Source organism: Clinocottus analis, unplaced genomic scaffold (genome assembly GCF_023055335.1).
Source record: "Clinocottus analis isolate CAN_PGR_092001 unplaced genomic scaffold, fCliAna1.0.p SCAF_19, whole genome shotgun sequence".
Lineage (NCBI taxonomy): Eukaryota > Metazoa > Chordata > Actinopteri > Perciformes > Cottidae > Clinocottus > Clinocottus analis.
Genome location: NW_027175920.1, coordinates 1,858,129 through 1,885,933, shown reverse-complemented (window position 1 = coordinate 1,885,933; position 27,805 = coordinate 1,858,129). Strand labels below are relative to the sequence as shown.

At 43.0% G+C, this 27,805-nt stretch overlaps 6 protein-coding genes across 7 annotated transcripts; 2 read left to right on the top strand and 4 right to left on the bottom strand.

The window, feature by feature from the left end:
• Nucleotides 1-1,603: 1,603 nt before the first annotated feature.
• On the bottom strand, nt 1,604-7,778 carry si:ch1073-13h15.3 (inactive all-trans-retinol 13,14-reductase). The gene is made up of 11 exons (XM_068583535.1): nt 7,622-7,778; nt 6,191-6,373; nt 5,126-5,367; nt 4,843-5,038; nt 3,660-3,857; nt 3,448-3,567; nt 3,217-3,355; nt 2,760-2,869; nt 2,433-2,599; nt 2,124-2,283; nt 1,604-1,773 (listed from the first exon to the last, which is right to left on the bottom strand). The coding sequence occupies exons 1-11, from the start codon at nt 7,776-7,778 to the stop codon at nt 1,604-1,606; spliced, it is 1,842 nt and encodes a 613-aa protein (XP_068439636.1).
• A 1,857-nt stretch (nt 7,779-9,635) lies between these two features.
• On the bottom strand, nt 9,636-11,706 carry gngt2b (guanine nucleotide binding protein (G protein), gamma transducing activity polypeptide 2b). The gene is made up of 4 exons (XM_068583536.1): nt 11,528-11,706; nt 10,194-10,477; nt 9,967-10,055; nt 9,636-9,793 (listed from the first exon to the last, which is right to left on the bottom strand). Exons 3-4 carry the CDS (start codon nt 10,048-10,050, stop codon nt 9,665-9,667), a joined length of 213 nt encoding a protein of 70 aa, XP_068439637.1. The 5' UTR covers nt 10,051-10,055; nt 10,194-10,477; nt 11,528-11,706; the 3' UTR covers nt 9,636-9,664.
• Nucleotides 11,707-12,393: 687 nt separating this feature from the next.
• tmem101 (transmembrane protein 101) lies at nt 12,394-15,489 on the top strand. Its single transcript, XM_068582644.1, has 4 exons — nt 12,394-12,541; nt 13,214-13,394; nt 13,861-14,007; nt 14,455-15,489. The coding sequence occupies exons 1-4, from the start codon at nt 12,411-12,413 to the stop codon at nt 14,761-14,763; spliced, it is 768 nt and encodes a 255-aa protein (XP_068438745.1). The 5' UTR covers nt 12,394-12,410; the 3' UTR covers nt 14,764-15,489.
• On the bottom strand, nt 14,992-17,568 carry LOC137789686 (reticulon-4 receptor-like 2). Its single transcript, XM_068583441.1, has 2 exons — nt 17,275-17,568; nt 14,992-16,438 (listed from the first exon to the last, which is right to left on the bottom strand). Exons 1-2 carry the CDS (start codon nt 17,566-17,568, stop codon nt 15,626-15,628), a joined length of 1,107 nt encoding a protein of 368 aa, XP_068439542.1. The 3' UTR covers nt 14,992-15,625.
• A 1,040-nt stretch (nt 17,569-18,608) lies between these two features.
• Nucleotides 18,609-24,302, bottom strand: lsm12b (LSM12 homolog b). Its single transcript, XM_068582645.1, has 5 exons — nt 24,126-24,302; nt 22,029-22,162; nt 20,995-21,104; nt 20,079-20,205; nt 18,609-19,248 (listed from the first exon to the last, which is right to left on the bottom strand). Exons 1-5 carry the CDS (start codon nt 24,250-24,252, stop codon nt 19,156-19,158), a joined length of 591 nt encoding a protein of 196 aa, XP_068438746.1. The 5' UTR covers nt 24,253-24,302; the 3' UTR covers nt 18,609-19,155.
• On the top strand, nt 23,636-27,127 carry g6pc3 (glucose-6-phosphatase catalytic subunit 3). Of its 2 annotated transcripts, XM_068582640.1 has the most exons (8): nt 23,636-23,962; nt 24,062-24,333; nt 24,640-24,882; nt 25,680-25,786; nt 25,868-25,958; nt 26,060-26,178; nt 26,459-26,600; nt 26,704-27,127. In XM_068582640.1, the coding sequence occupies exons 3-8, from the start codon at nt 24,665-24,667 to the stop codon at nt 27,044-27,046; spliced, it is 1,020 nt and encodes a 339-aa protein (XP_068438741.1). In that variant the 5' UTR covers nt 23,636-23,962; nt 24,062-24,333; nt 24,640-24,664; the 3' UTR covers nt 27,047-27,127. The 2 variants fall into 2 exon arrangements, with proteins under 2 accessions (XP_068438741.1, XP_068438742.1); XM_068582641.1 differs by lacking the exons at nt 23,636-23,962; nt 24,062-24,333 and having other exon boundaries at nt 24,537-24,882.
• Nucleotides 27,128-27,805: the final 678 nt, after the last annotated feature.

The following is a 27,805-nucleotide window of genomic DNA, read 5'->3' as shown; positions in this document are numbered from 1 at the left end:
GGTAAAAAAAAGGATTCCAATGTGCGTACCAAAGGTCATTATGATCCATCCAATAGTTTTACTAAAATGTTTCCCTCGTGGTGGCGCTGGAGGAAAAGTCAAATGCTCAACAAAGTCAGTCGGATTCATCCTGTGGGGACCAAGAGTTTCATGACAATCCATTTAATGGACGTTAAGGTATTTCAGTCCGAACCAAAGGGTCTACAAGAGGGTGGGTTCACTTTATTCAGAGGTCAAAGGGCAGGTGGGTATGTTTGTAGCTCAGTCTGAGCACAGCAGAGGAAAGCAAGAGTCTGGATGTGGATTTATTTCTGGTGAAGCATCAAGCCATGGTAATTATACGTTTACGGCCTTCTGAACTTCCAGCCTGGCAAAGTCAACCTACAGTAATTAACTCCTCTCCCTCGCCATTTTCTTCCTCGTTTCTTGAACCGAGGGAGAGGAAGCGTAGCAGTATAGCAACTCGCAGCTTTCCCTATGTTGGCGCAGCAGAGGGACGGAGGTTAACAGAGCGAAAAAGAGAGAGAGAGGGCGAGAGAGAGGCACTGGCATCCCACCGGCCGGCCGGACAGAAGGGGCTTTCTTCTCCTCGGATCCCCCCGGTCGTCTCCTGCAGACCACAGGTTGTCAGCCAATATGCCCTCCGTTTACTGAGGAAATGTTCACTTAGTGCAGGAAGTCTGAGGTTTCCCCCCCGTATGTTTGATTTCAGCAGTTAGCCAAACAACACTTGGGTTATGAGGGAGGTCAGAACAACATCGGTGGGAACTGAGAAGCCCAGAGGAGCCGTACAGGCCCAGGTCACCAGTCAAGTGACATATAAAGATATTCACCATCATACATGGCTATTCTGGGTTGATTCATGATTTGATCGCATGATAAAGTCGACATATTAAGGCTTATAGTCGTTTATGTTTTCAAAATGATTATTAAATTATCTTAATTTCAATATTTTTTTCATAATCTTTCTGAGTTTTGAGCACTTAAAAAGTTGAATGCTGTGTGTGTGTGAATGTGTCATTTGGTTTATCAAGTTTATTTAACACGTACAACAAAAAAATGCAAGTGCATTTTGTATGATGGGACAGTAAAACAATATCAAGAAAAATATAATATGTATATAGATCACAACAGGTATTAGAAAATATGTAATGGATAAAAAAAACAGGTATTAGAAAATACATTGTAATCAAAGCGGTTGCAATTGTACTAATGATTAAGCATATGTTGATTTCTTACAATTAAACATATCATTTCCCATAAAGTTGTGTATACAGCAGGGCATTAAATAGCAAATATGATCATACAGATACAATTTATTAAAGGCTGAGAAACTATAGAGAAGAAATACAACAAACTTAGCCCAGTGTTGACAACTTTACCAATGAAAGTAGCTTTCAGCACTCCAAAAGGCGCTATACATATTTATACATAAATGTCAAATTGGGCAACTTGTGGAAGACGACGTATCACTCAATAAGTGCCGGTGCAGAGAGGTGCAGAGAGGTGTTTTCCTTTCAGCCTCCCACAACATTCAAAGGTCCTTTTTGCACCTGGTTTGTGCAGTTTCGCTATTGTCCTGCAGGGGAAGTAGAGAGCGCTCTCACTGCAGCTTCTTCTGAGCCAGCTGGGCCAACTCGTTGGCTTTCCTCCTCTTCAGCTTCTTCTTGAGGAAAAGCAAGTCAATGTAGACGATGTGATCCAACACCGCGGAGGCGCAGAGGAGGCCGCCGTGCAGGGCGCCTGCGATCCCACAGCTGAACACGTCTTGACCTGGAACAGACACACACAAGTGCACCCTGCTGGATGAGACAGGACTATCTAGTCTGGATTCAAATTATTGCCTGGGTTGCCCTTCTCGAGTGTTTAATTCCTTCTGTTTTGTGACTTCCTGCCAATTATCTTAGCCTTTCAACCGTAGCGGTAAAGGATCCAGCAAAAAAACTAAGGTAGTTTGTTGTGACACTCAACATTTCAAGGCATCAAAGAGTCAATCTCAGGGCATGTTGAGACTTTTCCATGGCCGTGAAAACTACACTCAAAAGTCAGTCAATTATTTGTGTTTTGCGATTCTTTCTTTTTATCGTGTGAAAATGTCGGACCGAGATTGTAACAGTTCATACCGGAGATGTAGAGGTTTTTGACGGGGGTGTTGCACCGGTTCCTCGCGACATTCTCGGCGTGGAAACGATCCAGGTTGTGCTCGGCAGAGTACATGGCTCCACGCTGGGAACCCAGGTAGTGCATGTTGGTCAGCGGTGTCGCCACGTCCTGGAAAACCAACTGAAAAACGAGTCGCACAAGTAATGACAATGCAGGCCACGCAGTATGAAACAACTCTTAACATGCTGTCGCTGCTATAAATACATCTTTTTAACGTTTTAAATGTTTTAAATATAGCAACAAAGACTATGCATGCGTGCATGTCCTACCTTGTCTTTGATTTTAGGGAACAGCGTGCAGGCCCAGTCAAAGAGGTTCTTAGCAAATCTCATTTTGTAGTTGTGGTATTCGTCGCCCCTTTTGCGCACTGTCGTGTCCTTCCATTCCTCAAACCATTCATACTTCACCATCGTGAGGATCGTCATGCAAGATTTACCTGTGAACATGGAGCAAGCAATCAAAAATACATCACACCTAATCTGTATGGAGACTCGGATGTATGAGATCAGAATATTAGCAAACAGCTTTCTTTCGTTTGGACATAATTTCCCGTTACTGTTATTTTTAAAAGTAGACAAAATAGTGGATTTTAATACCAGGGTGTCTTATTTTGGCTTCTGGGTCTTTGGCTGATGGCATTGTGATGAACATCATGGGAATGTTATCCGGTGCTTCCTCTTTGCTCAATGCAAAGAAGTCCTCCATCCTAAAAAACAACAGAATAACGTGTGAGTTTAAAATTCAGGTCGGGCTGCTTTGATCATCAGTGTGGCCATTTTGAGTATGATGTTTAAATCTTGGCGCTGAAAGCTGACTAGATGACAAAAAAAGTTCAAATAAATAATTTAAATGAGCCACATGCAAAAATATACAGTTTTTTAAATATCTATAAGCTGACCCACAAGTAAAGAAATGTGTAAATGTAGTAATGTTCCTGGAGGAAACCTACACTAAGTTTGGCCTCTGAGTTTATTTCATTCCTTCTTCTTATACAACAGCGCCCCCTTGTGTTAACGTATCAGTGTTCATTGGAGCTGTACTCTGCAGACTTACGACTTGTCCATATTGTTGTTTTTGAACAGCCAGAAGTTAGTGGACTCCAGCCCCAACTCCTCCTGAGTCCCATCAAAGCCAGAGAAGACCAAGAAGGATCCCCTGCCATGTTTCATCATGTCCAGTCGTTCCTGAATAGCTACATGGGGAAGTTCACATGGTCGTTTATAAAAGTCGTCCTTATTTTCCCCATTTATGTACTATTTTGGTAATAAGGGATCTGTCGCTCACCTGGCTTGAGGTGAATCTCAGGGGGAAGAAGTTTCTGGAAGGTGGTGAAGACTCCACAGTTTGAAACAACCACAGGTGCATGAACCTCCACTTCCTCCAGACCTTTCCTCACCTTCACACCTGTCAGGTGGCACACAAAAGTACGTCTTCATCCCCACCCCCCTGGTTGAACTAAAAGGTCAAACAAATGGAGCTGGAGTCATCATTCTCACCGTAAGCGGCTCCTTTTTCATTCACCAGGATCTGGGTGACGGGAGCTCTGACCAGGCAGTTCCCGCCGTATTTCTGAATGGTGCGGATAATGTGGAAGGCGATCTCACTGCCACCACCTTTAGGGTAGTAGGCGCCTCGTTTGTAGTGATGAATCAGGAGGGCGTTGATCAGAATGCTGGAGTCCTTTGGAGGCACGCCTGCATGTACACAGGAGCAAGGCATTAGCTATCACTTTGTGGTATATTTATTTAAATAAAATCCTCATTTTGTGCCCATTTTTGCATACCCGAAATGCAGAATATATCCTCAACCAAAAGGGCTAAAAGTATAATATACATAACACACTTGTGTGAATAGTTAATATGTTCATATAGCAGTATATGCGTTACTTGTGTATTGGTTAATGATACTACTAAAAATAATACTATATCTTAACACTGTCTCTGCAAAGTTTGACTTTGATTTAGTGAAGTTAAATATTTTTAGTAATTTATTTAGTGCAGTGTTAATTCCGCCGAGTCAAAATGTCCTGACTTTTTTTTTTTTTTTTGCTATATCACACCATTGGCTCTGGTATTGGTTTATGGGACTTAGGAGGACACGGGGAGTGAGGAGGACTTAGGAGGACACGGGGAGTGAGGAGGACTTAGGAGGACACGGGGAGCGAGGAGGACTTAGGAGGACACGGGAAGCGAGGAGGACTTAGGAGGACACGGGAGTGAGGAGGACTTAGGAGGACACGGGGAGCGAGGAGGACTTAGGAGGACACGGGAAGCGAGGAGGACTTAGGAGGACACGGGGAGCGAGGAGGACTTAGGAGGACACGGGGAGCGAGGAGGACTTAGGAGGACACGGGGAGCGAGGAGGACTTAGGAGGACACGGGGAGCGAGGAGGACTTAGGAGGACACGGGGAGCGAGGAGGACTTAGGAGGACACGGGGAGCGAGGAGGACTTAGGAGGACACGGGGAGCGAGGAGGACTTAGGAGGACACGGGGAGCGAGGAGGACTTAGGAGGACACGGGGAGCGAGGAGGCTGTGGGGCTCAACGGCAGAACTAAAATTTGCAGATGTTTTTTGAAACTCCATTTTGATTTGAAGCATGCATGAGATAAATAAAGTGTGTGCATGAAAGCTGATGTGCTTTTATTCCTCTTTTCAAAACTTATTTTTGAGAACCCACCATAGAAAAGATAAGAAAAGATGACTTGGAGGTCCATGTTGCTGGTCAGGGTGTTCACCAAGTCCGTTGCACACGTGCCAGTGAGGCGGAAGACCGGGGTCACGAGGTTCCCGAGGCCGGACTTCAGCAGGAACAGAGACACCCACTGCGGGATCAGCTTCAGAGTGGCCAGGTAGTGAGTCTTCTTGGCGGAGATCTGTTGGGACACGGAGGATATTTGTGACTTGTAGTTTTTTGAACAGATGACACGTTGAAATGTTTTTGTCCGGAGGCAAAACGGGACCTTCATGATTTTGAAGAACTCCTCGATGGCCTCCGTGTCGTCGGGGAATTGCTTCATCAGGTGGGCTTTCATCTCGGTTTTGCCGGAGAAGATGGTGTACTCTCGCTTCTTGTCGCCGAGGCCGATCTGGATGGTGTCGAAGTGTTGTTTGAGCTCCTGGAACTCCAGCTGGCCCTCGGAGATCTGGTCGAAGGCGATGCGCAGGAGACTGTTCTCGTGGACCTGACCGATGTAGTGGAGGCCTGGCGAAGGAAAGATACGGACACAAGAACATATTTCAGTCATAATATGAGGATCTAATCTAAACACCCACAAGCATTGTTGTTGACATTTTATAGCATTTGTGCTTGGGATTGAGACCTTTCTCAAAGTTCCTCTCAAAATAGTAAATATAATTATGTGCTTGCTGTCTTTATAGACTTTGTTTTAAGTGTGTAAAAGTGTAAAGAAAAATTAATTTGGGACATTTTTCTTTGAAGTGCCTCAACTAGACTTTACTTTTATTTAGTTACTTAGGTTGGACCATTTATCTGAAGGCGTCACATTAGGCTCCATTTAATATATTTACAGACAAAACTAATGTTTTCAATGTTTCTTTGGTTGCTCTTGGTGATTTTAATATTTTTTAATTGGATACATAAATCTTATAAATTTTCTGTTCCTGTATCAGATTTGTACATTGTGATATTTCCTTGTATTTTCCACTGCAATTTTTTTTTAATACACTATTGTTGTATTGTTTATCATGCACTTTATCTTATCCTGCACTTTGGTCAGCTCTGGATTTCTTTAAACATTCTGTATTTAAAAACTCCACGATTTGAAATTTATATTTGTCTATTTCCTTATCAATCAATCACATATATTCGAGAACGACTTGCAGCCGGTCTCAGCCAGTTATCCTAATCAATTAGTATTGTATTGAACGTCACATTGTTAACTACACCAGCTAAGAAAGCTTTTAATTGCACACAGGGACACGCTGCACTGTTGTGAATACAGATCACATACCATGTTAACGTTTTAACCAAACACTGTTTTGCAGCACATCAAGCAATGTCTTACCAACATCAAACTCGAACCCTTTCTCCACAAAGGTGTGGCAGCAGCCTCCCGCCTGGTCGTGTTGCTCCAGCAGCAGGACCTTCTTGCCCGCCTTGGCCAGTGTGGCTGCAGCTGTGAGGCCTCCGATGCCGCTCCCGATGACGATGACGTCCAGGTTCTCGGGCACTTTGTCAACGCTGAAGCCTGGACGGAAAAAAACATACAAACAAATGTATGTTAGCGCGCTATCTTTCCAGTTCAGACAGGTCGAATATAGCTACGTCGTAAAAGGTCGCTGTGCTGAAGCGGCATGCACAATTGTGTTGCATAATGCAGTCTGAAGGTTGTGCTGCACACCTGTCCGGCCATAAACACTGATCTAATTCCCGTATCTCTGTTCTCCTTTTGGGAATAAACGGTAGATTAGGCGGCGAACGCAATCTGTAGGTCCATAATCTAATTTAGATTATGGATTATACTAACCCCTGAGTTATGACACAGAAAACTATTTAGTCCTTGCATGGCTGTATCAGCACACCTCAGCTATTCCAAATGATAAAATGATCAATAATAAGATGATTTATGTGACAGCGAGGTAAACATCTCAGTGATTTCTGCTAAAATATGAATTACCTCACAGAAGCACTGCATTATCATATTGTATTTTAATAATCTGAATCGGCTTTAATGGGCATGTGTGTTTTTCACATGCATGGAATTTGACTCCGGTTTCACTTGGCTGTTATATCGTATTATCGTACTCATACACACAATAAACAAGATAAATATTTTAAAAATCTAATTTCTCAAATACATTTCTCATAATTTACATTTATAAGTTCTCTTTTTTTCAAAATGTTTGGCATATAGAAAATATAAAATCAAATATTAACCTGTAAGAGGTTCATTTTTATTTCTCCAATGGAATTAAAACTGATATTTTGCTTATTTAGATGTAATTTAAATTTCTTTGACTAAACTTCACATTGTTTTACATGCTCATTCTCCCAGGAGTTTACTGTCAAGTCATACCTTAACATTTTAATATAACTCTTTAAACATTGCATGTAGTTTATCTTGTTCGTGTGCCCACAGAGATGAATGTTCCCCAATATACACGCTACAGTGGAGGGAATATTTTATTGTATTTCCATTTCATGAGCTATAGTTTCTCTCTCAAAGCCAGAAACTAGAAAAGTAAGTCTCAAACTTATAAATGTCATCAAGTATAAAGTCTGGAGCTGCTTTATAAACAATGCATATTTCAAAATGAGCTTTATTCTATTGTTGTGTTCTCAGTTGCTAAACAGAAATGTATTTATTTCCATGTCCTCTATCTTGTCTAAGGAGCCATTCACACTTTACACATGAAGTCTTAACGTCTTATTTTTTTATCATGGTTAGCAATATATTTGACTTGTTTCAGGAAAACGTCACTGCAATCATTTCTACCTTGCTTGATGACTTTGTCCCGCTTCTTCTGATCAAACTCTCGAGGTCCAGGCGGCCTCACGGACTCCAGGGAGAAAGGGCTCGGCTTCCCAAACAGGTACCAGTACGTGCCGGCGGCCCAAACCCCCAACCACACCAAGACAACCAGGAGCCACATGGTGGAGACTCTGAAATGCACGGCTTCTGTTCTGCGTGTTCTCAGCTGCAGCGACAGGTTTTTCTTTTTTACTCTGCACACCTGTCCCCTCGTGAGGCTCCTTTTATGCACGGCGAGGGACAAAGGTCTGGAGAATCACGCAATGCAGATAAGAAGGCGAAAGGCACATTTGCATTACTGTACATCGGTGTGCTGTCTGTCACACAGCTAGATTCAGACAACGTGACATTGCTGATAACTCATTTGGTGCACGACAAAAAGCAAATAATAGGCACTTTTCTTAATCCCTTAATTTCACTTATCTTCACTTAAAGACGCACTAGTCCATGAATGTATATTGCGTAAGGAATCTGCACATTAAAGTCAGTGATTTTACAGTAAACACAGTGCATGATCAGATGTTCGTCACACCATTATAACAGTTCTAGTCTGAGGGTTATGACACATTTAGTTTTCCTCCTGTATGTTGTAATGATTATCATTTCAAAGAGTTAATAGGACACATCCACAATTGCTCTTATCTGATAAGACAATTAAGATTAGGACTGCACCGTGGACAAGTCACCCTCGACTTTACACGGGTCACTTTATGTCTTTATAACAGCGCAGCTGAAGGAAAGCACTGACTTTATCATTTTAGGCTCAATAAAGACAGCGTTGGTGCTGAATGGATTATATTTAGCTATACATTTAGCACGTATTGGATTGGTTTAATCAGTTATGATCAGTGTTATTTATAGCATGTCATTGGGTAAAAGGGTACTTTGCAGATTTAACTTCATAACATTGTCAGACTCGAGGTAGATGTAGTTTTTGAAAAAAGGATGCAGTAGTGTACTCCCTTAGACCTGTCAACAGGCGCAAGAAGTGCACTATTTTAATTGTCATGATATCTCACAAGCATGGAGAGAGATTACATTTTTTTAATTGACTATTTACGATTTCACTACATATTGTGACGGATTTCAAATTCCTCCATTGAAGACATCTAATCTGTCAGCAGCTCCAGTGCTCTGACATCCTTTGCCCCTTTTACTGAAGCCGGGAGTTTAAAGTTTAGAGGTTGTTTTGACAAAGAAGTAAAATACTGATAGATCACCAATGTCCTCCAAACGATAAGTAGCCATAAAAAGTTTACGACAATCTTGGAAACGGTTGTGCAAAGGTGCTGATATGTGCGGCCTACCGTCATTGGACAGAAACCTCTTTAATGCAGCACGTTTGTTTGTCTGGAAATCTTTCATTACACAAGCTCCAATCAAAAAGATAGTTGTTTGGCAAGTTTTGGTCGAAATGCAGCGTCTTTTGTTGTTTTGCTGCGATTGAACGTGACACTAATTGGATGGACGGCCCGAGACGGAAGCCGGGATGAAGCCGCTGGAATAAGCTTAAAGACGTTGATACGGGAAGCAGCTGTGTGACCGAAATCCTATTAAGAATTAGACTAAGCAGGAGCCGCACGACTCCTCCTGTGACTTTGCCCTGCTTTGACGAGTGTCATGTTGAAATATGACGATCTACACACCCGCCAACATCCAGTCAAGCTTCTTTAACATCAACCCCTGTGACACAATGAGATGAAAGTGCAGTAGGGGGGCAATAAAAGCCAGATACCTTAATATAAATAGCATTAGAGGAAGAAGAAAAAAGCAGTCAGGTCAAAGCTTTGTACAGCTATTTGCATTTAATTACAAATTGGCCAAGAAACATTTTCACATCAACAGGTACATGCAGTAATCCGGTGGTTGGAAAGGGTGGTCTCTCTCCTGGTAGCAGTAACCTTTACAGATCTCAGTTGTCTTACTACCGTACATTTCATCCACAAGCCATCGACAGGGGATAAAAACAGCGATGTCACCGGCTCTCGTCCCCTGCGTGTCGGTGTGCTATGTCACTGTGCAGCCTCCCTTGTCTCCCTTGTAGGGGTTCTTGTCATCCGTCACGCCCTTTATCAGCGGATCGCTCGCAAACCGCTCCTCCATGAAAGAGACCGTCTCTGCACAGTTTGCAGCCAGCTGTTGTTGAGGGGAAAGATGGAGACGAATGTGTGAATGAATGAAGCAGATTGGAATTAGCAGCATGCCAGTTTGAAATCTCCCAAAGACAATTAAAATAGTTGAAAGCGTTGATGATAATTGGACAGATTCCTCACAATCAATGGCAATAAAAGGGGTGTTAATTTACTTACTGGTGTCCTAGTTGTGCTAACTTCCTTCTTCAACTGTTCCAGCTCCATTTTCAAGATTTCCTTATCTGACATGTCCCGAGCCATCCTGACTGAGAGAGGGAATCAAGAACACAATGTTCAAATAAAAAAAAGTGATATTGTTTCTTTAGGTTATTCTCTTCAAGTCATTTGACAAAATGCATGTAAATCCAGCGTAGACAAAACATCTCAATCATTGATCGGTTTACCTTTTGAATGGTGGGATCCCCAAAGACGCGAGAACTGTGTTGGCTCCTAGGAGCTCATCGACTATGTGTCTCCCTGTCGTCCGGCTGCTTCTTCACACTGACGGATCGCCGCTGTCCCGCTGCTCTTCATCCCCCGCTGATCCCCGCTGCTGGCTTTTGGGAGAGGTCGGCGAAGGATTGGACCTGATGTCACAAATCCCCGCTGATGGGATTAAACAATCAGGAGCCGTAACCTCTGAACAGGAAGTAGGGAGGTAAGGGATCCTGATGGATCTGCAGGTGAGCTGGAGAAAGTGGGACATAGACAACAATGTGTGTACTTCAAGTCATCCGTTATTAGCTTTACATAGATGTCACCAAATTCATGTAATAATAACAGTGAAATGCTAATTATTGGTCAAACGGATCATTTATTCCTAATGGGCTGGTCATTGTATTATGGGAGCACTTATTTAAATGTATTATTCTAATACTGGGACTCAAAGTTGCATGTTAGTGACACACACTTAAGACTTAACTTGGAGGTGCAATATAAAACTTTTAAACATCTCTGAGAGGCAACAGGATACTTATGTTATACTACAGGCATTTATAGACTTATTAGGTGGAAACTAGTTGTACTATGGCATGGTGAATGTCACCAATATAAAAATGTTACATATATATTTTCTGTTCTTTTTTTAATATATATATTTTGTTACTTTGCTGTTTTTCTGGTCTTGTTGGGCAATTAAAAACTTTAACGTAAACTGTTTTTCTTCTCAGTTATCACTGATTCTTTCAATGTCATATCTCACTGTTGCATTTGGCTTCAACGGGGGTAGAGTTCACTGTGTTTGTACACCATGAGCAGCGGGCCTTGTGCTAAAAGGAAGGAGGCCAAGTCCACACCACTGATATCATTATATACTATAATCTAGCAGTCCATCCAATCAGGTGCGACGTCATTCCAATGGACACGTCGACGGACACTTTTAGGAATCAATATATACATTTGTAGTAAATGTGTCTATAAATCCAGGGCTTGAGGAAAAAAATGCATTTTTTTGTTTAGTAATGTTTGCATTATGTATTACTTTAACACAGAATGTTTGGAATTTTCTGTGCTTGTTTGTGGGCAGTTTTGGGACTTTTTTTTTTGCTCTGTAAACTAAGTACCCGTAAGATTGAGTATCCTTTTATTGTACCGTTTATGTTAGCGCACCCAACCCGACCTCTCACTTAATGTAACCAGGGATGGCTGCAGCGTCTAGCTCTACCTCTGTGACCATACACAGAATAAACAGGTGTAGTTAATGAATGGATGGAGGCCTGTTGGAATGAAACAAACTCACCTCCAACTGACATTTCATTTGAAACATGCCAAGCGACTGATCCTGAACTAAACCTTCAGCAGGACTCACACTAAGCCATTTTCAGGATCTGGGTTAGTCTCATCGACTGAAGATTAAGGCGAGCCACGTCACTGTGGATCAACAGCACTGTGATCACCTGATGAAATACTCCTCTACCCCATGTGTCAGTCCTATTTCAGTTCCATACGTTAAATCACTTTCATTGTTTGGCTTTAAATTTGATTGATCATTAAAGGAACTGCCTGTGAGGTGTAGGGACATCTAGTGGTGAGGCAAAGCAACAACATCCCCCTCCTAGGGGTACGTGAAAAAATTATTATTATGAAAAAACAAAACACATATATAAATGTGTAAAAACAAATACATTCAGAAGTTATAATTTAGATATAACTCAAGAGTTTCTAGAGCAGTGACAATGTTTACAACAGTCACGATATAAAGTCAATAATTAGCAAAAATTACAATACAGTCTCTCTGTTTTTAACATAGTGTATATAGGAAGTGTGTTTCTATCAATATCTACGCATGCAAATTGCCCGTGACGTACTTCCTTAAACTACCTAAACTAAGATCAGATCACGTAAATAACTTATCGAGTATTTTAAACTTCCGTTAACGCGACTCTCTCTTTACACGGCTCCAGCACCGATGAACGAGCACGCGGAATCCATCAGCCAATAGGAGGACGTGTTTTCACGTGAACGTAAGCTTGTTTCAAAATAAGAGCATCCGCGTGTGAATTTAAGCCACGTTCTATACAAATGGACGCGGTGTGCTTTTATTTTGACATGCCGCCGTGTATTTTTCGATCGGAAGTAGTTTTGACTGACCGACGGTGGCAGATAAACTCGCAGCAGCAGCAATGGCGGCTCCCAGCAGGAAGCAGACTTTAAAGTTTCTCAGCCAGTTGGGAGCGTTTATTTTGACCCGGTTCGGGTTTTGGAACTGCTTCAGCATGTTGATGCTGTTTGCTGAGCGAGCGGACTCTAAAAGGTGAGACGTGTGAGCGAACAGAGCCGCGGGAAACGGCTAATAGCAGCGAGCTAACCGGGGGTGCATTTCCTCAATAGCAGCTTTTAACCCATATGGAGTTGTTTAAATTAAAATCACGTGTTATATTTAGCCTCGTCTGTAATTTTCAGCAGACAGCCTGTAATTTTCTCTTCTGATGGTTATGTTAACGGTGACATTGATGTATTATTGTTTGAGTCTGTGGTGGGTTGGTCTTTACATTTAGACAACCGCACCCCTCTGAGTTATCCTGTAATTTACTGCAACTTTAAGGAAAGTGTCTCCACCCTTGGTTACACCTGGCTGCCTCCTTTGTTTTGGCTCATTTTTCCTGTTAAAGCCTTTTTGAAGCAAGAGCGTTTTAGTTGATCTGCTGAAAGGGCACACTTGCAATAAGTAATGTTTTATTTATGTTATATTTATGTAAATAAATGGAAAAATTAAATAATTGTTAATGTATTTGTCAGACTAAGTACAGTATTAGTAGTTGCAGCTGTCAATGCAATCCACAGCTTGTGTTCTGTCTAATTCTCTACAACTCACAATCTATGAATACACATCTAATCAACTGAGGTAAAATATAGATGAATGATAAAGCAGTAACTGTAAACAAAATTAAATATTACACTTCTTTTCATTCATTGTCATCTCCAGGAAGCCAGACATCCATGTGCCGTACCTGTACGTGGACATGGGGGCCGCTGTGCTCTGCGCCAGCTTCATGTCCTTCGGCGTGAAGAGGAGGTGGTTTGCGATGGCCGCCGCCGTACAACTGGCCCTCAGCACTTACGCAGTGTATGTTGGAGAACAGGTGTACTACGGGGACTGGCTTAAGGTGAGTCACCCTCTGTGGTTCACAGTAAAATAAAAAAAGAGCTGATGTTCAGTAACTCTTAGTCATGTTTCTTCCATAAAATGCGTTCCTGTTTGTCTCCGGGGATTTTATTGTGACTGTTGATCTGTAAGGGGGTGATGCACAGTTGTTGACATGGTTGAAGTAATAAAGTTGGTGCAGACTATGGCGCCCGTTTGTCATTATTTTAATCGCTTTAAGTATAAGAGCTGCATAACCCTTGACTACACAAGCTAAATCAAAAGCTGCCTGAATGTTGTTTAAATGTTAAGCTTAGTTTGCCATGAATCTTAACATTTGGCATATTGTCTAGTTATAATATTCAATTCTAATCCAGCTCTTAATGCAAAAAGAACCAGGCTATAAATGTGGTCACTGGTGTTATTGATTGACATTGTAGCAGAAGCTTGTTTTAGGTTGTTACAGCCTGAATGTTGTTGCCCTGCAGGTACGGATGTATTCCAGAGCGCTGGCCATTGTTGGAGGCTTTCTGGTTCTGGCCAGCGGGGCGGGGGAGGTGTACAGGCAGAAACCTCGCAGCAGGTCCCTGCAGTCCACAGGACAAGTTTTCCTGGGAGTTTACCTCATCTGCATGGTAAGACCCACGCCTGTTTCATTTACATATTGCTTCTCATTTGCATGTGGACAAACTCGCTGACACTTCACACTGTTGTCTGCACAGGAACAGTCACAGGATACATTTTATTAACTACTTGGAGTGCATTAACTGCATTTTGTTAGGAAAATATGCCAGAGACCTGGTGTCCAGATTTGAGCTTAACAAGAAAAATCAATTAGCTGATTGACAGAAAATACATTTTATAGATTTAATTCCCAGAAGAATGAATCATGAATATTAGTTGAAACCATTTTCTTACCAAGCAAAATGTAAAGGCTTTTCAGTTTAGATTTACTGTCCATCTTGCGATCACTATAAAACAGATAATCATCTATATGAATAAGAATGACATGAGGTACTTGATTTTCGCTAAATGTTTTCAGTGTCATTTTGTATAACGCAGTACCTCTTCCCCCCCACTAGGTGTACTCCCTCCAGCACAGCAAAGAGGACCAGCAGGCCTATCTGAACCACATCGTGGGAGGAGAGATCACTCTGATCCTGCTGCAGCTGCTGTTCGGGGTGCTGGCTCTGGCCTTCCTCTCCGGCTACTACGTCCGCCTGGCCGCGCAGATCCTGGCCATCGCGCTGCCTCTGGTGATCCTGCTCATCGACGGCAACCTCGGTTACTGGCACAAGACTCGCAAGGTGGAGTTCTGGAACCAGATGAAACTGATCGGACACAACGTGGGCATCTTCGGCGCCGTGCTAATCCTGGCCACTGACGGTTGAAACCCTTTTTGGGCTCCCACGGGGCGAAGTTTACAGATCGAGGTGTCTACACAGGATGCGGTCGTCGGCCTTTTGAGCCAGACTTTGTACGCTAGGTGACTCCCCTCAGGATTCAAACACCACCGGCTTGAGACTGTTGGATGTAAGCGGCGTCGATTGTCTTCGAGCACCAGTTGGTATCTTTTTCTCTTTTGCAAAAAAGAGAAAAATAAATAAAACGCTTCCTTTTCTCGCAATTTAATAATTTATTCAGATTCATGATTACATTTTTGTATCTGTGATGCTCTGAAACATGATGCTGATTATTGGTTTTAAATGGTATAATGTTGCACAGTATGTGGTTTGAATCATTTGCAAAATAAAGGGAAACTTAACTTGTGGCATTTTGTACGGCAGTACACTCTGATGGGCTCAATGTAAAGACCATTTACAGTTTGTAAACTATGTAATGTACATAAGTGAGCGCACGCAGATTGGGAATATATACGTTAAAAGCATTCCCATCACTCGATGCGTACAGATCATGAAATGTTAAGATTTGATGGCATACATTGTGTGTAAATGTACTTTCTAAGACATCCTATACTATTACATTTGTGGCATACAATTTATTTTTAAGCTTCAAATAGTCTCCATCGTATTAAGAGGAAACCTCTACAAGACATCATCTTCATGAAGCTCAAGTCTGCTCGTGTGTTATGCATAATACACTGTAATAAACATGATTTTGGCTCCTTTACTCATTTCATCCTCTGGTCCTTTAAAAAGGGGATCTAAATATTAAACTAAAGTCAGACCACGTGGGCTGAAGGAAACACGACATGTGTGTGGTCAACGGCCATTCATAAAAAAAACAATTGCGTCACTGTTCCGGCCTCTCCGAGTCTGCGTCACCGGCAGTCTGTTTGTTCTTGCTGCGGTCTCGCTCCGCCTTCATCAGGGTACCGACCACCGCCAGTATCACGGTGATGGTGATGACGAGCACCGACGCCGTCTCTGCGATGCACAGCTGGCTGTCCAGCGCCGCCAGCAAGGAGCCGGCCTGCCGGGCGGGCGCGCCGCACCGGAGCTCCTGGTAGTCGTCCACGTGCAGACGGCGCATGTCGCGGATCTTGCTGAAGACGCGCTGCAGCTCGCAGTCACACGTCCAGGGGTTGAGGGACAGCTGCAGGTGGGTGGAGGTGGTCTGCAGCGCCAGGAAGGTCTTGAACCGGATGTGCTCCAGCTGGTTCCCGCGGAGCCCGAACAGCCTGAGACTCCGCAGAGGCGCGAGCGCCCGCGTCCCGATGCGCGAGATGTTGTTGCGGCCGAGCAGCAGCACCTCCAGCCGCTGCTGGCGGCTCAGCACGCCGTCCCCGAGCTCCGTGAGCCCGTTCCCGCTCAGGTCGAGGAGGCTCAGGCGAAACAGGCCGCCGAACGCCGCGACGTCCACCGCCAGGATCCGGTTGTGACTGAGGTCCAGCTTCCGCAGGTGTCCCAACCCGGCCAGAGACGCGGAGTCCAGGTCCCGCAGCAGGTTGCGGGCCAGCTGCAGCTCCTGCAGGGAGGACAGACTCTGGGAGAAGTCCCGCGGGAGCCCGCGCAGCCGGTTGGAGCTCAGGTCCAGCCGCTCCAGGAACCGCAGAGAGGAAAGACACTGAGGAGCAGAAATGTAGAGAGTAGCGATGGCGTGAAACCACGTGATTTACTCTAGTGCCGTTTGGAGGACTTACTGTACGCTGCTTCATGCTTATGCTATGGAAGCCCATTTCCGACACAAAAAAATAAATAAAAGTCGTGACAAAAAAAACGACCAAAAAAAAGTATGACAAAAAGTCATAATTATGACACTTTTATTTGAATTGATTTTTTTTAATAAAGTAAAAAAAGCCAAAAAAAAGAGGTCATAATGACAATATTTTTTTCTTTAAATTATTTTTTCTTAAAAAAAAAAATTGACAAAAGTCGCCAAAAAGTAAAAATAATAATAATAAAAAGTATGACAAATGAATTAGTAAGGGCTTCAGTCCTCAAATATATTTAAATATTAACGTCTCGGTTTTACTTTTTCGTAAATGACAGATCTTTGGTTTCATCCTCTTTTTAAAAAACTACTTTCTGACATTTAGGAGTCAACACATCTTATTTGATGATCACACAAATAATCAATGCTTACTATATAAAACAAGTTTCTGCAGTTTAAAAAAGGTGAGTTAAAGGCCTCGTTTCTACTGACTGATGACTCTTTACATCCTGCACACAAATCACCGCAAAACACAAATGACTAATCCAGGAAGCGGGGAGATATTTAGAAGGTTAAGTGAAGAAGTATTCGCAGCTTCAGATCCGAGTCAAAATGAGCAAAAATGTTCAAGCTTCAGGTTAAGCTTAAGGTGAAGTAAGCCAATTCCAGATGTCATGAAGTACTTAAATATCAGCACCATATATACACTATACTTGTCTGACATGTACTGATGCTTGCAGGATGAAGAGCAGAATCAGATTAAATGCACGGTTTCCTGTCGTCGGTACCTGCGGCTGCAGCGTCTGGATGCTGTTGTTGGACACCAGGAGGACCTTCAGGGCCCACAACCCGGCGAAGGACCCGCGCTGCACCTCGGTCAGCTGGTTCCCGTTCAGGTCCAGCAGCCAGGTGCCGCGGGGCACCCTGGGAGGGACCCGGACCAGACCTCGAGACCGGCAGTCCACCAGGTCGGAGGACTCGTAGCACAGGCAGCGGCCGGGACACCTCTTCGCCGCGTGAAGAGGAGGAGGAAGAGGCAGCAGAAGCATCGCGGCGAGCACCGCGCAGCCGGCGGCGGGCATCTCGCGTTCAGATACGACCGCTCCGGCCGAACAGCATCGCTATCTTCTTCCCACCGAAACAACCTGATATGGATGTCATTTCACTAAATTCCATGGGCAGACATTGGATATATTCCTGATTAGAGAAGGATTATGGGCTTAAACGGATAATCAGCAAACGTAACCATATCTGGGGAGCAAACCTGGTCCGTTTTGGATGCTTTCCTAAAGTAAGGATTTACATCTGCTGCTCTATTAGGATGCCGTTTTTTTTTTTTTTAATAAAATGGAAGCAGTTTGCCTTGATGTGTCACCACTACATGCTGGTGAGGGAATCAAGCTTCACCGTTCATAATATAAAAACACAAGTTGCAATTGTTTTAGAAGTTGTCAGAGCAAGATTCCCTGGAACAGCCCCTAAAAATGTAAATATCTGCATGTTTTTACCAGAAAAATACAGATTTTGAAGGTTTGTAGAGACATTTTAAACTATCTTTCTGAAATTTTACATAACAAAACAGTCACTCAAGCAAATAATCTGAAGATTATTTAAAAGTGACAATCTCGCAGATTTACTCCAGTCACCGGTATCAAGCATCAAGTCACACAAGCCGACCTGGACTTCCACCCAAAATAGAAATCAGTTGTTTTGAGGAAGTATTGTTCACACAAGTCAAGCTCCAACAGCAGTATTAAGTAAAGTCCAACGTTCAGATGAAGATTTAAAAAAGCAGCAAATGTCATCAAGCAGCTATTAAGCCAGAGGATTAAGACACTCGATAAATCATTGGTCCCAGCGGCGGCTTCGGTTCCCTGTCACACTCGGGGATGAGAAGAAACCCGAGCGTTGTGCATGAAAACCTCAGCTGTTAAAAAAAAAAAAAAAAAGTGGTCACGGTGGGCGCTCCATCCGTCGCCCCGAAGACGAGAAACATGCCGAGCGTAACATTTTACCCTCAAGATGCTCCACCGGAATAAATATTTACAGAACGCTTTAGTTTAAACTTTGTTTTTTTTAAGAGTCCTTCAAAAAGTTGTTGAAAAATACTGTATTACAGTCAGAATTTTTGTTACTTTTATTTTAGAAAATGTCCTTAAAGTGTGGCGTTTCAAGTCACATTTTGTTTAAAATACAGAAAATACAGACAGTAGAACATGGATACAGCAAAAAAGGAAACAATGACAGAAAAATAAAGCTAACAAGCCTTTCTGACTGCTCTAGTTTTCTCTTTTTGAAATGGAACTGAAGGCAAAGGAAGGAGGGCGGAAAAAAGAAAAGGCTTCGGGGGACAGGAGGAGAGGGGAGAGGAGGGGGGGGCGAGGAAGAGGAGGATGAGAATGAGGAGGGGCAGAATGAGACAAGTTAGTTAAGGAAAACTATGGTTGCTTTATGGTTCATGTTTAAATTATTCTTTATAAAGTCTAATTTAAGATTTAATCTTCTTTCTTTTTTGTCTTTTTCATTTAATGGTATTTTGATCTTCTGGATCCAGGGCCCTCAGCGCTCCTCCTTGTGGTCTTGGACTGAGGACAAGGAATGCCGACTTCGTCTGGCAGTGGGAACAAAACCACCCGTGTCGCCTTCCCCGGTCGACCCGCGCCGCCAACTCAAGAAGATAAAGTGGAGTCCTTCTGTGTTTGCTGTGCTTGTGAACGTTGCATGGACTTCTGACTTTCCACGTCTCTAAAATGTTTCTCAACCTGCAAGAACGAAACCACAACGATTTAAAAAACTGACACCGATTTTGTAAAAAGTCTGCGCTAAAAAGATAAAAAAAACACGTCTCAGGCCGTCATTGTACGCAGAGCAACACAGGGAAGTTATAACTTGTACACGGCGGGACGAGGACCATATTTAATAATGATGTTAATACACATAACGTTGTCAAAATATTGCAATATTGTTAATATCGGTGGGTATAAATGGAGCTTCTGCAGGCAGCAGCAGATATGACATTGAAGCTTCACAGTCAAACAGCTGCTGCTGCTGCTGTGATGAGTTTAACCTCTTTAAGTGTTAGCAGGAACAAAACAAAGCCTATTATTAATATGATTAGCCACCAGAAGTCTAACTGGATCTCGTCGCAGCTGCGCGTAGCGTCCAAAAACCTCATAAAAAAGGATTAATTTAGCGTTCACCTCGTTCTGAAATGAAGCCGTCCATTTGCTTCGTTTTAAAAAGATAAATGAGGAGAGAGGACGCTGATCAGGAAAGATCCAGTGTCATCAATAAATACTTTGCAAAAGTACCACCGTCTTTTACTGAAGTAAAAGATCAAGACCATACGAAAACATAAAAAAAACATTCAAAGTAAAAGTCCTGCATTCAAAATCTTCCTATAGTAAAAGAATATAAAATCTACTGTAAGTATGAAAGTAAATCGACTCGATGCAGCCAAATGGTCTCTTAAGTTCGTCTGCCGCTTCTTCTTATTGTTATTATTGATGCCGTGCATCATGAAAGTGCAGAAAGGTGCATTATAATGTTTCAGCTGGCTGAAATATTGCAGAGATATAAGGAGCATACTTACTATTTTGCGTACATGACTTAAAGCGCTTCCCTCTTTGCCTTTGCAGTTCTCAACCTGGTAAGGCGGCGAGATAACGACGTCGTCCATCACAATAATGTTCTTCTCCTGCCATTTACAGTCTTTGATGCTGCAAAGAAAAGCAAACATCATCCAATCTACTGCTGGGGGGAAAAGGCTTTGTTGAAGCAAACAATGCGACGGGGCAGGAAGTGATCATCATGCCGGGTTTCCTTAAAGTAACCTCTCCATCTGCTCAGCTACAGCAGAATGCACTGCGGAGATGGAGTTGATGCAGATGGCTTAACGACCGAGATAAGCGATCAGGGAAGTTATCACGCGACTTTAAAGTGAAACCATTTGTAATAGTGATGCTTCGTATCGAGACAGTCGGTCACATGACCCTTATGTAGCCGACTGACTACAAGGATGTTTGCGAGTACTAGAAAGATTACGATCTCATAAAGGATTAAGGCTCATTTAATAACGAGCCTGAGTACTGCAATAAAGATCCATCCGTCCCACAAAGTAGGGCCAAAAATGCATTTTATTTAAACTGGTCTGGAATCAGCTTTTGTCAGCCCAAACACAACACCCTGTTTACCAATTATATGTTCTAACTTTAATTATGTTGGTCAAGTTGAGCGTTAAATGTGACTTTTTTAGCAGCTGGAGATCTGCTTTAAAATTAGCAAAATGTTCAAGGTCAAATATTGAAAAAGTAGACAAAACTTCTTACGAGTAAATATTTCATAAGCTACTATTGCGTTTTAAATAATTTTTTTGGTTTAGACTTTGTTGTGGTCTTATGATGACCTGACTCTGAACCCGGGTTCAACAGGGCAGGGTCCCGATCACATGGCGTCCGACATGGACGGATGCTTTTGATCTTCACTGATCAACAGGACGAAGTGCTTACGTTTTGTGAATAGTCTGGAATAGCTGTTGGCCCTCCACAGAAACCCCAGCACTGATTGCATAGGCTTGGGACAGCTTGTCCTCCTTTTCTGTCCTTGCTCGATTGGCAAGCTGCGTGAGGAGAACAAAAGACATTAACATTATTTAAACAGCTTTGACATTAACATTTAAATGCATCTTCCGCTGTGTTTTAGTTAAGAACTCTTGCTCGCAACCTTTTGCTCCACAGGGGAGACTTTTAGCATTTTATAAATCTAATTCCTGCATGATTGCGACAAAGTGATCTTGTTCATTGGGTTCAACAGTATAGTTTTAAGTTACCTACATAATTATTCTCATGTAGGAACAGAGGGATCAGAGCTTTGCAAAGCTTTACTCGTGTAGTAAACACCTCGAATACATAGGGGTGTAATTTAGACTAAAACACATTAATTTCTTCTTAAAATGTTGTGTCATAAAGGCAGGCTTCTTAGGAGTAAATACTTCTAAACCAAACATAAGCTGACTAGGCAGTAAACGCCACTTTCCCAGCCTTATTATACCATAGTGGAAGGTAAATTATGTTAATGGGGCCTTCACTGAACCCCATGAACTCATTAATTCAGGAAGTATTAAGTAACTGCATCATATTACCAGGTACACTGGACTAGTTGTACATTGTGTGCCCATGTGAGAAAATTACAAATACACACACTTTGCTGGCTGTTTAAGAGAAAACTGCCAAGTGACGGACTTTGACATTTTTGTCCTTTCGAAAATTTACAAAAATCCCCTGAATGCACCATTTAATTTGGTAATTAGAGGACGACAGATCCTGTGATGGACCAGCCGGCTTGGGCCACAAATTTTAGAGGATCCAGCCCCCAAATTCAGTCACAGCTCAGTGTAAATGATGCGTTTTCAGTTTCATTAGTTTTGACATGCAACCTCACATTCACAAATAGTATATAGCTTCTGATGTATCTCGCTCTGACACACTCATACATATTGCCTGGTGGACACACACAGGCACATTAATTGGACAAAAAGACTTACCTTGCTAACATTCAGTGATGCTAGTGGGGGTGGAGTCTCGGTGCGGTCATTAATTATGTCCACATCAGAAACATAGGCTAAGTTGATCAGGATGACGTCGTTGAGGTTTGGCTTGCCGCTGGAGGAAGCACATTCTGGGAAGGAACTAAAGTCAAGGCACACAACTCGATGACGACACTCATGACAACACAGAATGAACATTACGATCTGACCCCGCGTGAACCTGAACACCGTCAGTTGAGCCTGCACAGAGGAGCTTATGATGCAGAGAACACTGGCTGACTAACACTGACAGTGAGAGGTAGTGCCAGTTACAGAGGCAAAGGCAGTGCTGCCACCTATAGTCATCACAGAAGAATGATTGAAGAATTGTAATAAAGGCCTTAAAATAGTGGACAGCTAATGCACATACGCAAGGGTTCAATTTGTGACTTTGAGTGAGTTTCTCTGCCGAAAAGCCAACTAAATGAATTGTCTCGTGTCAATTTAGCAATGACAACTTGACTTATTTTACAAAACGCCTGATTAATAATATATCAACTCAAGATATGGCATCTAGATCTTTAAGCGCACTGGTTTGCAGTCAAATTAAGTGGAAAAAAATGTATCCTGCTGCACATTTATCTTAACACATATCGGTACATTTCAGATATCTTGACAGACCAGAGCCCGGAGGAGTCGACGCCACCTGCCCGGTCAGTATTACAGGAACTACTAGTCAAGAGAGCGATGCACAGCCGGCTCTCCACATATTTTAGTCAGGTTCACGAGATATTGCATCAGTTTTCAAAGTGCTCTTTAATTCTAATTTTGTTGGGGTCTCACGATCCAATAAAAAGACACTTGGCAGGATGTAATATAACTCGTTATCACCCTGACATAAGTTTTAATTGCGCAATCTTTCAATAGAGGTCTGATTTTAGTTTCATTCTGAGCACAGTAATATAATTACATCCAAGACCTGTGGAAGAAAAAGCGTCATGTACTTTTTACAGGGTTTTCTGACTCAGATGGATTTTCTGAAAAAAATAAAAACACATTTGACTGAGATATTAATTCAGTTTATGTTGGACGCCTCCGAAGTGTCAAACAAACCAAAAAGGCCCGTGATGCAAACTGTCAAACCTCGGCTCTGTATCAACTCCATTCATTTCGGCGTTTCGCCCCAAAAGCATCGGCAACGAAACCAGAACACACACATGTATACAAGTCCTGAGCTGAAACAGGATGCCATCTAAATCATTTGCATTACACACACACACCTACACCTATGCATGGGTGTAGACATGCTCATCAGCAAGCTAACGTCGGTGGTTGATGAACTCATGATACCGGCGACTCTGTGCAATTTTGTTGAGATGAAATATGTGGGACAATTCATCCACTAATAAACAATGTCGTCGGGATCGGATCGGATGAGACGTGTGTGTGTGTATGTGAGAGAGAGAGGGGGGAAAGCCCAGCTGATAAGCTCGGGAATGCTAATACCATTAATTGAGCCGGCGGTTGACCGACAGTTAGCACGTTAGCTGAGCCAACTGCAACTTTCATTGTAGCGTGGAAGGGGGAAACTCGGGCGTCCGTTCGTCGCCGCCGATTGATAAATAAAACCTTTAGTTTTTAAAAATAAAAACCCGACATCGTAGACTGTACGCGAGGAGAACGGGGTGTGCGCGCGAGCCGGGGCGCGAGGTACGGCGAATGTCAGTTAGCTCGCTAACTAGCAACGGTTTGTGCCTGTTGAGAGCAAACAGCCATGATGCCTTACGAGGGGTCCGTTGCCAGATAGTGATCCATGTTAAGGGCTGGCAATACAATGAGTGGATTCACAACACATGCTCTCCTCGACGCGTTACGTGAAACCGCGGGGGATGACCCGGTCACTCCTACGGTGTCTTTCCAACAGATACACCGAGGATCGGCGACTACCTCCCGTAGGAACATATTTAAAACGGACAAAGATGTACAACTCGGCTAGCACCAATTACGCCTGCGCGGATCACTATTTGACACATTTTCGGTTACCCTTACAGGCCCTTGCAGCCAGCCAGGCAGGACTAGCAAGCCGCCCCGCGGCTCGAAACAAACAAAGGATACTCAGAGTTAACATCTTGGACTGGTAGTCGAAGGCGACCACTTCTCCTTGCAGACGTTGGCCCAAGCAGGTGAGGCAAGAGACATGGCTCCCGACGCTGAAATACTCCCCCGGTCCAGGAGCCGCCATCTTCTCCGCCAGGAAACCGGAGCGCCTGCCTTACGTAAAACGACGCGATGTCGTATGGAGAAGAAACCTGGGCGTGTCCACGTACGTCGCGTCGTGGTCATTCATTATAATACGACGAATTATATTCAAAATGTAATATATGTGACATAGTTCTGTATCACTAAAATCGTACACCAAGCACTTTAATTGTCCAAAGCGTGTAAATATAATTTAATTTATCGATGTGTAAAGCTGTGGCTTTGTCTCCCATTCAACACGATTCAACCACTCTTCATTCAAAGGGCTCCCCCTGCCGGATAGCTGGCAGCACTGCATGCATTGCTGCAGCACTTCCTGAAGAACAGAATTAACAGGATTGCGTTTTTTTTTTCTTTTTCCAATATCCAGCATATGTTTCGGTGAGGACGCAGGCATGGAGGACATTCACACCCAAGGCATCTGGATTGCTGAACGTCTGCAGCAGAGGACGTTAAACCATGAAGCAATGTGGCTGGTTATCACTCATATTGGGGATCCTAAAGCAGCCTTTTTGCTCGTCTTCCCTTTCACATACTTCTTCAGCAAACGAATTGGAGTCGCGGTGCTTTGGATAGCAGCTGTATCGGAGTGGTTAAACTTGGTGTTTAAATGGTAAGGCTGAAATATGTACTTTAGCCAACACGTTTTTAACGTGTAGCTTTTATACTCTTTAATAACATGTTAGCGTGACGTGTAACGTGCTGTTGACATTCAGATGAGTCAGTGTTAGTGAGATACAATGGCAACTATAGTGTTTTATTATTTTATTCGAAATAAAAAAAGTTAGATTTTAAAAAAAATATATACGTATGTAAATATGTATATGTTCGGTTGACGTTGCAGCTTCTGAAAAAGGAACGCAGTCCGGCGGTGTATACTGTCCGATGTGAAACGGATACAAGCGGAACCGTTTATATACAGTACCGCGTAGTAATTAACTAGTAGTAGTATAATTTCCCCCAAAAAATTTATTGACTGACTGACTGACAGACATTGATAGCTTATCACAACAAAGATGGATCCAACCCACATGATGAATGTGGTAGGCATTGTTGAAACAAAAACATAATTAAGTGTTGTGATGATGACATTTCTTATATTTTTATACACCACGAAATAATGAAACCTTGGAATTAAATATTGGATAAAGGCAAAACAGTTTGGGGGTATTGGAGGTTTAGAATTCTTAGAGTCAGATGGAGAATTATGAATATTTTGTTCTATATTAAGGTGAGGGTGTGCAGGGGTTAATGCATAATTCACATACCAGAGAGTACAGATACATTTGAGGTGTTAGGAAACTGTTGAGGTACAAAGACTACCTTTGTAAATGTGCTTATACACTCTGGTGGAGGAGGTGGAAATGGACAGATGTTATTGTTTATTATTCATTAATTAATTCTTCCCAGGATGCTGTTTGGAGAAAGGCCATACTGGTGGATAGGGGAATCACGTCTGTTTGTCAACAAAGAACCGGACGTTCACCAGTTTTCTGCCACCTGTGAGACCGGACCAGGTGAGAAAAACCCTTAAAGACATATCAACACGCTTAATTCACGACACGGTCGGAGCTCTAAAGCCGCCGTCTGTCTCTCAGGCAGTCCGTCGGGACATGCGATGGTGACGGCAGCAGTCTGGTGGATCGTGGTGTCCTCACTGGGGTCATTCCTCTACTCCCGTACTCGCAGGTATAGGCCCATTTGAAATGAAATTTAAAAAAAGCCCCGATGAAGAAATTTGAGACTGCCATAGCTTATTGTGTCATTACTCTCTTGCTGTGTGGCTCCAGTGTGACGTTATCAGCTGCTCCCTACCTGTTCTACTTGGTAATGCTGCTGACGGTCGGACTCTCCAGGATCTTCATCCTCGCACACTTCCCTCACCAGGTGGTCACCGGCTCCATCACAGGTCTGAATGCAGTTTTCACGCACAAGCTAAAAAAAACATGAGTGTTTGCAGGGCAGGAAAATCACAACTAGGTAAAAGAACCAGACAGTATTGGCTTGTTTTTGGCTAATCTGTTGAATTTAAGAACTTCTTCACACAGAGGCAAAAATCATAGGAATCCAAAATCACTAGAAAATTGTAGGGTCGCCTCATACACTACGTGACTATAAACCTATTAAAAACCGCATACTGTCTATTTTTAATGTTGCAAATTTAGTCTGATGCACTTGCTTTTTGTCAGGTTTCTTTCTTGGGGTCTTTCTGAGCCGCAGAGTCCCGGACCATCGCTCCCTGCTGTTCTTCTTCAGCCTCAGCACCGGCCTGCTGCTCGGCACCGTGCTGCTGCACGCCGGACTGCAGTGGCTGGGGATCGACCTCTCCTGGTATCAGCTTTTCACTTTATTTACACGTGTGGTGATAATTATATTCGGTGCATAATAAGCAAAGTAAATGTAACCTTGATACATTTGTTTTTTTCTCCCACAGGTCTATTGCTTTATCTAAGAAATGGTGCAGCCGTGAGGAGTGGGTTCGTCTGGATTCGACCCCGTTCTCCTCTCTGACTCGAGACTGCGGGGCCCTCCTGGGTTTGGGGATGGCCCAGTACTGGAAGCCGGGCGGATGGTCTCTGCCTTGGGCTCCCCGGGCTTTGTCCCTGGCCATCTCGTCCATGGGGCTGTACCACATCAACCGCCTGCCGCTCCCCATCCGACCGGTGGGACTCTTCTACGGGCTGTTCTTCGTCAAGTTCGTCATGGTGCCTCAGATCGTAATGTTGCTGGTGCCGGGCCTGGTTCACCTGTTCACCCACAAGAGGAAGAGCGACTAGAAACTTCCGTCTTTGACCTCAACAAGGACAAAAGGTTCCTTCTGAGTTTCTGCACTTAAAATCTCCATTCTAAGTATTTCACAGGTGTGTTAAGGCTGTCGTTAATTACTCCATATTTATCTCTGTTCTCTTACTATTTGGCTGAAGAGTGTCCTTTTTTTTGTTGGTGCGATTACATTACATGGGCCTTAAGTGTTTTGTTTTACATTAGCAGTCAATCTTTAATACTGCAATAATAATAAATGTTGATACTACTGTATATTTTTGATGGGAAAAGTGCTTTAAAACATGTGACAGGGTCTAGCATTTGAATCTTACCAGAGAAAGGCTGATGGGAACACCTTGTGTTCACTAAATTAAGGAAGTTTCAGCCCTCAGACTTCCATCAGATAGAAAATATCTTCTCAATGAAGTGAGTTCAGGTGTTTAAGGCAGTTAAGAGGGATTAATTTAAACTTTCTGGACCGCTGGAACATTATAGTACCATAATTGTTAACGTTAACCAGTCAAAGAGTCAAAAACATGGCACTGATATTACCCACAATGCAGAGACGAGTGGCGGCGGCAGAGGTCCGGTGAACTCACTTCTCACTTCGACTCAAGTGACATCACTTGAGGCGATGTGTTAGATTTCGTGTAGATTCCCCTGGAGACGCCGACACCTGCAAACAGACTCTGATGTGAAAAATGGGCGGAGTTACATCACATAACATTCAACATTCACTAGAGGTTTTGGGCAAACTGGAGCTCATTACTTTG